This window comes from Colletotrichum chrysophilum (assembly GCF_026319265.1).
Source record: "Colletotrichum chrysophilum strain AFK26 chromosome Unknown scaffold_50, whole genome shotgun sequence".
In the NCBI taxonomy this organism is placed as follows: domain Eukaryota; kingdom Fungi; phylum Ascomycota; class Sordariomycetes; order Glomerellales; family Glomerellaceae; genus Colletotrichum; species Colletotrichum chrysophilum.
Genome location: NW_026517337.1, coordinates 85848 through 95056, shown reverse-complemented (window position 1 = coordinate 95056; position 9209 = coordinate 85848). Strand labels below are relative to the sequence as shown.

Below are 9209 nucleotides of genomic sequence, written 5' to 3'. Positions count from 1 at the left end.
GAGTCTCATAACGTCTTGGCACTCCATCCCATCCCCCTTCACCATCGACATCCAAACAGCAAATTCGGCGTCTCGTTCGAACGACTCACTCCATTCGTTTGACACGTTTGAAGCTGGCTATATCAATGCTGTAAATCAGAACGGTATCGCAGATGGGTCATTTGAGGACGACAGCGACTCAAGCGTTGAGTCCGCACGACCACAGACGATGAATCGGTCTACGTCATCGGTCCTGGGAGATCATACCTGTCCTGTGTGCAAAGCCTTCACCGGAGGAGTGAAGCGTCTCAGGCACGTTTCCCCGACTACCAGATCAGAAATTCCCAAGCGCTAATAGCTTTTAGGGAGCATTTGAGATGTCATGAGCGAGACCATGTTTGCCCCTCGACCGACTGCGACCTGCGTTTCAGCTCCCTGAGAGATCGCGATCGACACTACAAATCTGTTCACCAAAAGGCTGTCCTGAAATGCCCGCGATGTTCGACGGTCATTAAGGGCGGCCGCGAAGATAATTTGCAAAGGCACATAAGATCCTTTCACTCGACTCATGCGCTACTTGCCCAAGATCTTGGGAAATGGTATCGCGCGGAAGTCATTGCAGCTTGAGTTGCTAGAGGACACTGGGTCATTTTCACGTCGATGTAGATTAGGGTCTATGCATGGTTTTTCTGGCAAGATCGATCTGTTTATCAGGGGCCTCTCGTTTACGGAAGATGCCCCTTGAGAAAGACAGGAATTCGTTTCGTTCGATAGCCAGCTTAGCCGTCGGAATAATTGTTGGGCTACTATCATTCACAACACTCATGTTGGTCAATACAAATGCTCTGGAAAGAAAATGCTTGATTTCATCAACCTTCACCCCACTGCAGGCGAGCCTTGCCTTCTGCGAAGTATCCATGCGTCTTGATCAGGACGGGTAAGTGGCCTTAAAGGCGAATGACTCTTGTCAGCTCCAACCCGCTTCACGCCGTGCCGATGAAGCCCCTCTGGAAATGCTTAAAAGGAGAAAGCCCTGTGGCTTTGCGGGTCATGCGCATCTGATTGTTTGCCATGGTCAAATCGTACGCTAAAACCGACACGTTCAAGCTTGGCATGTGTTCAACCAGCGAGAGTATCGAACATGTCGTTCCACGGCAACAAGAGCTCACGTACGGTGCTGATATCTTGGCAAATGCTGCAGGACCGCCCGGTGGCCTCGTCGAGATGGTTTCAATTCACACTATCAGCAACACGTCATGCCCGGCCCATTCAGATGGTAGATGAGATGCGCTGTGGCCTCTGGGGGTGGGGTGGGGAGGTGAACCATCGCGTGGTTCGCGCACCATAGTAGGCAGCCACTAAAATAGCCTGCGTCTTTCACTACTTATTACCACTTTTCCCTCCTCTTCCCTCATAGCAATAGCCATCCATCATCGACAGATTTGCTGGCCGAAATGTTGTCCGTTTGTGGTTACCCATTTAAAAGAGGCCGAGGGAATTCTTTTTGAATCCGTAAGTTTGGCCATTAATCCCCAGGAAATGAAAGTGCCTCTTTGACTTTACTCTTCTCGAATCATGGAAGAAAATCTCGTTGACTTCCTTGACATAGAACATGCTATCGGTTACCTTCACCTCCAAGCCCCATATCAAGGGCCAATACGTGTGTCACTCATCAACCACTGTCTCTTGTTGTTGGGCCAAGCCTCACGTATCTAACAATGTAAACAATATTAGTGCGACCTTTGACGATGCTTCGTATCCATCATCGACTATCCCTACAGAGGTTCCTTCTATTGCTTTGTTAGATAGTCCGGCAAATTGGACTAACGACCGGGTCTTCGAGCTTAGTATCGAAGAGTTCGATGATGCTATTGTCTCCGTTGGTACAGGGTCATTTGGGTTTCGGGAGCTTGGCAACACCGCGCTGTCGTCTGGCCTAAGCCCCAATGGCGTCAATAGCCTCCATGCAGACAGCGATGTCTGGTATGATCGCATCAGTGCCGCAGGGTGTCGCATTGGAAGTAGCTCTGCTCTGCAGGACACTCACTCCCTGACCTTTTCCAACCACAAAGGAGTGGCTGGAAATACTAGTCACTGCAGCTTCAACAACTTTACCGCTTTCAATAAGCTAAACACCCTCGACGAATCCGACAGCTTCTTTGATCCAAGGCTTGACCATGCTTCTTCTGCAGCAGCAGCCAAGTACGGGGCTTCAGGATTTGGTGATCTTCGGTTCTTGAGCGAACCAAATCAAACAAGCTTTAAATCGACGGAGTTCGGCTTTGAAGTCCCAAACGCTATCAGTCTCCTACAACATGAACACCAGCCGCTGGCCGCCAAGCTTCCTGGATCCACCGATGTGCCTTGTTCCACCTTGACTTTCGTCAACGAATACCAGCCCACGCCGAAGCCTTCTGGATCTCCCAGGAACTCTACTAACACTTACACCGTAGATTCTCGGGACGTATTCCAATGTATGCCTTCCAACGGTATAGCGACCGAGCCTGTGCATGACGAAAAATCTGTCGTACATCCCAAACGACGCGAACCCCGCTCTGGAACCAGACACTTCTCGGGCGATGAGACGTTTTCGTGCTCTGTGTGCACAACCTTCACTGGTGATGTTCCAAGCTTAATGTTTGTCGTGCCCATCCATTTTAGAATCACACAAAGTTAACGGACAATAGCGAGCACATGCGATGCCATCATCGTTCCCACGTCTGTAGAGTCCCGGGCTGTGTTCGCCGTTTCAGTACATCCCAAGACCTTATACGTCATACGAAATCGGCACATTCGAACACAATTTTGACTTGTCATGTCTGCTTCGCGGTCATCAAAGGCAACCGTGTGGACAACCTTAAGAGACATATCAGAAACCGGCATCCAGCCCAAGCCATGGCGCAGGCTTCCCCTTCTAATTACTCTTCATGGTCGAGTCCTGGAGATTACACTTCGATGTGAATCCTTCATTTCAAGGAATCGATGCATTCAAAATGAGGAGCGTTTGCAGTAGGTCTCTCCGATCTCCTGATATTACGCTATACTGATGTATTCATGCAGTGGATCTCAGGGTGAGACAAAAAGGATTATGTTCTGGGTCCCTCTGTATTTTTCTGGTTATAAATATTTGAGATACGAGTGGTTGCATAACGTCGCGAAATATTTCCACATGTGGCTGGCGGTGATGCCATGTCGCCTCAACGAAATACGCTCGATTCGGCTGGAATGACACCCCAAAGACCTTTCGTAAGACATAGAATGTCTGACACACACATCAGAGACGGGTCTAGGGGGCCGATTCAATTGCAACTTATGAACTTGTTTATTGTCACTTTGGTTTCAACCAGGCGTGATCACATCTAGAAGTGCACTTTGCAGCGCCACCAGAGCGGCTTGGCTGTCACGTTCAAATTCTTTCTAACGAATATGCAGCAATTCTACGTCGGATTGGATTTGCCTATGCTCGATATGCCACACATTTATCGGGGACGCGAGAAGCTTGAGGGCGGTTCTCTCGAGCGGTTAGATGAATTTCCAAGCAAACTGATCACACGACAGACAACATCTGCGCTATCACGAGAAGCCACTTTTGCAACCGGCCGATCGTCATGCTGGGGAAGAGATGGGCCACGATGAGGCTTGTCTAGATGCTTTCAAGAACCATTGGGGACCTTCAATTAGACAAGCTAGTCAGTCAAACAGTTTGCCCCTGTTTCAGGCCTTCAACTCGGCCTCGACGGTGGTAAAAGAGTAATTGATTTGGATTGAGCTGCAATGAATGGCTGCTATTCTCGCAAATCTCGCGGTTTTTTGCTTTAAGTTTTCAATTTGTATATATTGAGAGTCTATTAGACTTCAAATGAATTTTAAGGGAATTAGAATCTCAAATCAAGGTCCCTTTTCATGGACTGGCCACAACAGAGGCCTTGTACTTTGCGGGTGGCCCCGTGGAGAAGCTCGATTAGCTTGTTCTTCGGTCCCAAACTTGAACACTGTATGGCAACATGACGGTTGGAGGAGAACAGTGTCGCCTTGTAGAGTGTTGTCCCAGCTGGCGCACGACAATCAATGATCCTCATGCATGGCTTCTCTCAGAAACCGTTCGTATCTTTTCTGTCTATCTCGGAGCCTGATTTGTTGACTGACATCAGTGGGGTCGAAAGTCATGCGGAGGTGGCCTCTGGAGGCAACATGGCCAGCAGAATTGAGCTGTGATTCGTTCTACCCTGCATAATCAGGCGTGGCCTCAACAGCCTCATCTTGGCGTGCGTATGCCAGGTACTTCGCCGGTTTTGCTACGTGCTGTTCAAATACATCTTGTTTCCGGTAGCCAGCCTCAGCCTGTTTGCTACATTGCGCGAAAAAAAAAAGTATAAAAGGCTCCTCAACCTGTCGTTCTGTTTTACTGCCGATTGACATTCAACAGGCATTGTCCCATCGCCTTTGGGACATCTAGTCTCCTCTCGGGTTAGTTTCAAAGACCATGCAGCGACAAAATTTTGCTGACCATGGTCATCCTCAATAGCTTCCCCAACCAACAGCTTCCTCGGCGGGGGCTTCTAGAGTCCCCGCTTAGCACCACATCTCGACACAATGGAATAGTGCTCAAGCAGGATACGACCCAGAGGTCGGAGACCGGTACGATGACCTCTTTGAGGTACCAGGGAACTTGAATATCTCGCCAGTCTCCGATCCAGGATCGTCTCAAGCAGTTCACTATAGCGGAAGAACCGGTTTCTTTTGTCCAGGAGTTCATGTTGTTTTTTGCAATCTTGGATGTTGTTCTCCTTCTTTTCGTACTACTTGATCAGAACTTGAGCCAGTAGCCTCACTTCCTAGTTTCCCACTCCAACGCCAACTATGGGATTGCGAACTTCGTATTCACGACCGCCTATCTGGTGGTCTTGGTTACGATGATGATGGCCCAATGCCAAACCTCTTGAGCTCGTTCAATGGAGATTTGGCCAATCACTGTGGCTCTGCACCTGATCCCTCGGGCATGGGCGACTTCATTATCAATACGGCGTCTTTTCCCCCGGTCTCTGAGTCTCCTGATGCGGTTCCTGATGCGGCCGAGGACATGTCTGAGAATAAACGGACACGTCCAGAGCCCGATTGGATTCGATCATTTGATTTCAGCGTAATCGCCAAAATGGACTTTGCTCCCGTACCTGACGACCGAGACACAGACTCAATCTCGCCCAATCCCGTTGTCCCGAGGCAGAGCTTGGCCGCCCAAAGTCCAACGCCAACGGGCTGCACGTCTTATATTTGCTCAACATGCAGTCGACATTGCAAAAGCAGAAGAGATTTAAGGTTTGATATTCCCTCGATGCCGTCGTCTTCTGAATGCTGATTTTTATTAGGGAGCATAGCCGTTGTCACAATAAGTCTCATCAGTGCCCCGAGATAGGATGTGAGAAGACTTTTGCCACGCTCCGGGATCTTGGACGACACAAAAGTTCGAAGCACGAGGATGTCGCTCAGATATGCCCTCACTGTTCTAAGTCTTTCCGAGGCCATCGCACAGACAACTTGAAAAGACACATGCGATCTCTACACAAGAACGAGAAATAGCGGGAACCACAAACGATGGCAGCGGATATCTCTGCCCAGCTAGCTCACTTGGTGCTTTGACGGCACGAGTAAGAACGCTTCTTGCTCGTAGGCCATCTGCTCAGCGTCCTGGCTACAGCAAGGCAAGAGATTCTCGACGACAGCAGAATACATAAGTTGGGTGTGGATTGAAGGAGAACAACAGACATTTGGATTATTTGAGATGTGATGGGATATATCAGAAGGACTGGCGCTGATTGGAAGACGGTAAGCATGATAGCCGATGCACCTAACGACATTTATTCCGTCAGGAGGGGCTGTCATGCGCATTGTCTTCTTTTCCCTGGATCACGCCGTTTTGATGTAGCTTCTCACGTACTTAAAACGCAAATAAAAGAGAAATAAATAAAGAATCTTCCCCTTTGGAGAGCTTTCTGAAGTTACAGCTCGCTTACCGAAGCATTTGCACGGTGTTGGCGGTATCTAGAGTAGCTTCAGGCCAACGAACGGTTCCGTAGTGAAACCCTTAGTTGGTCTCATTTAAAGCTTTGATGGACAGTAGGCATTGACTGGTAGATACTTAGGGTAAGAACATCTGAGCATGCCTCAAACCACAGGCGCCTTCCACCCCGAGTTGCCAGGCAACCGCGCAAACCCTTATGGTCTTCCCAAAAAGGGTCTGCTGTCACCAAGATCCGTGGTCTAGCGGGGTTACTAGGCACTTTCAAGTGTGACCAAGACCGAACGTCCCGAGTCACGGGTCGGTGAGTTCGAATCTCACCGCCGGTTAGAAAATCGCAGCATCGGTACACCTGAGGTTGGTAAGAATCTCTTGCGAATTTTCATAGGCTCATTGGAGCTGAAATTTTTGATTTTTGCCACTTTTGGTTTTTGTCCTTGCAAGAAATTTGCTGTTGTCGGTCGCGCTTGATAAGAGCGTTGGGAAGCACGCGTGACGAGACGTTGTTAAGAGGAGGAAGGAACGAATTCAGGTGACCTTTTCGAGTCGAGGTGGGCTCGGTGAAGGTGGGGCGGCAGTCGCAGACCGAGCGCTAGCGCCAGCCATGTCTCCGATTTAATTTTTTTATCGTTATCGCCCCGCTAAAATTTCACTGCTCGTCCCCCAAAGACTCGATTTCTTTTTGCGCTGCCTTTCAGGGTCTGCTTGCTCTTCGTCACCTCAACGCCTCGACTTTTTCTTCGACTACCCCCTACTTACACGATCGCCTTTGTTGATCATAACGAGTTTGAATAGTCGTGAAAATTCGCAATGTCAGGCTTCCAGATCCCCGGCCTGGGGTTCGCGAAACCCAACGAGACTCTGCCTCCTCTGCCCCCCGACGTACTCGCCGCGGCCGCAAGCTTCGAGGGTGCCAACATCGAGGAGAACCACAAGCCTGCCGAGACCAAGACGGAGCAGAATGAAGACACAAAGATGGAAGAGACACCTGCCGAGGCAACGGAACCTATCGCAAGCGAACCTCAGCTTCCTCCCCATGTGGAGCGCTCAGAGACAAACGACTCCGACGCCATGAACATCGACGCCGCCGAGCCCCCTTCCCTCACCGACGCCCTGGAAGCCATGATCAACGGCCTCGACAAAACGCCCGCGGTACAGCCTGCCCCCACGACTGCCGCCTCAACAGAGCAGCCCACCAACACCGCCACTACAGAGCAAGAACCCGCCGCCGCCCCCGAGGGCCAAGAAGCCGAGCACCCCGAATGGGAAATCGACTCCTCCCCCTACGAATCCTCCTCCGAGTCCTCCAGCTCCGACTCCTCCTCAGACGACGACTCCGAGTCCGGCGAGGGCTACCAGCTCCTCGGCGTCGAGGAGACGGCGCGCATGCTCATGGAGATGGAGGGCGGCTCCGACGACGAGGGCGGGCCCGACGCCGCCGGTAAGGCTGGCGGCGGCGCGCACCTGCGCACCAAGAACGAGGTCGCCCCCGACGCGGTGCCCAAGCCCGACCTCACGCTCACGGCCGACGACAAGATCGAGGCGCTCGGCGCCGTCGACCAGGTCGTCGACAACATCATGGTCGTGCGCGCCTTCACGCCCGGCGAGTACCAGGTGCTCGACTCCGGGTCGGCGCTGTGCACGGAGGACCGGAAAGTGTTTGGCGCCGTGTGGGAGACGATCGGCAAGGTGCTGCAGCCGATGTACACCGTCATGTTCGGCAGCGCGGAGGAGATAAAGGACGCGGGGCTGGAGGTCGGCACGAAGGTGTACTACCCCGTGGCGCACGCGACGTTTGTCTTCACGGAGCCGTTGAAGAATCTCAAGGGGTCTGACGCGAGTAACATCCACGACGAGGAGGTGGCGGAGGACGAGATGGAGTTCTCGGACGACGAGAAGGAGGCGGAGCATAAGAGGCAGGCGAAGCAGAAGAAGAAGGACGCGAGGGCGAGGAACGGCGGCGGGGAGAGGCCCGCGAGAGGGGGCGGCGCGAGGGAGCCGCACCCGTTGCGGAACGAGGTCTCCGCGGGGCCGAGCGACGGCGGGCTGAACTACGACGACGAGGACGACGGGCCGTACAAGCCGCTCACGAGGCCGCCTGGGTTCGGGCAGGTGCCGCCCATGCAGCAGACGTTCAGCCAGGAGCCCGAGCCCGGCAGGTTTGGAGGGCGCAGAGGCGGACGGGGAGACTTTAGGGGACGTGGTGATAGGGGCAGAGGTCGTGGACGCGGCGGACGCGGCGGGTTCGGACAGCGCGAGGGCAGAGACGGGTACTCCATGCCGCAGCAACGGCACCAGGAGCAGCAATCACAGGGACAATGGGTCGGCAACAACAACAACTACCAGCAGCCTCAACAGCCGCAGCAGCAGTCTGCGCCGGCCCCCGCGGCACCGACCTTCAACTTCCCCTTCCCGGGCATGCCTCCTCAACCGGGCGGTCAAGGATTCCCTGCCGTTCCGCCGCCTCCGCCTGGTTGGCCGGCGCAGGGCGGACAGACGGGGCAGAATCCGGCGGCGGGAGCGTACATCAACCCTGCCTTCTTCGCGGCCCTGCTGGGACAGATGCAGCAGAACCAGGCGCAGAACGGTCAGCAAGCGCAGCAGCAGAACCAGCAGAACCAGCAGCAACCACCGCAACAGCCACCGCATCAATGGGGCGCGCAGCCTCCTCCGCGATGAAGCAGATAAGGAGAGGGAGGTCTAATTTGAGATCGGTGGCTGCATTGCCTCGCAGATGCCGATGCGCGATCTCATGCAGGGTACCCGGCGGTGCTGATGGTTTGGATGGAAGATAGCAGAACGTGGAAGCAGTCCTATCTGAATGTGTGAACGACGGTGACGCAGTCACCTGTTAGGACAATTGAAGGGATTACTGAAAGGCCGTCATGGCACGGATTATGGCGAATGAAGCCAGGGGGCATCAAAGTGTCGGGTGGCTTGGGTTAGCTGCCTGCTTGGCCCCTTCTGCTTGTCGGTCTAGACGAAATTCAAGCCAGGACCTTAAAAAAGCAATTGCATGTAATAATTAGACTTGAGACCGCAAACAATGCGAGACGAGACAGATTTCAGCCACGGACTAGAGAGGCAAGACACGAGTTATTTAAAGTTAAAAGCTCGTCAGGCCTGGTGATCCTGTTGCATCTCCGGTGAAGCTGGCAACGGTGCTGAACGCTTGCACCCATCGAGACTGACGCTGCAGAGATGCCATGTTCTG

General features: G+C 52.8%; 1 protein-coding gene across 1 annotated transcript; it reads left to right on the top strand.

Annotated features, from left to right (window-relative positions):
• Positions 1 to 6805: 6805 nt before the first annotated feature.
• COL26b_006637 (uncharacterized protein) lies at positions 6806 to 8674 on the top strand (the record flags this gene model as incomplete). The annotated part of the gene is made up of 1 exon (XM_053179449.1): positions 6806 to 8674. The coding sequence occupies one exon, from the start codon at positions 6806 to 6808 to the stop codon at positions 8672 to 8674; it is 1869 nt and encodes a 622-aa protein (XP_053036560.1).
• Positions 8675 to 9209: the final 535 nt, after the last annotated feature.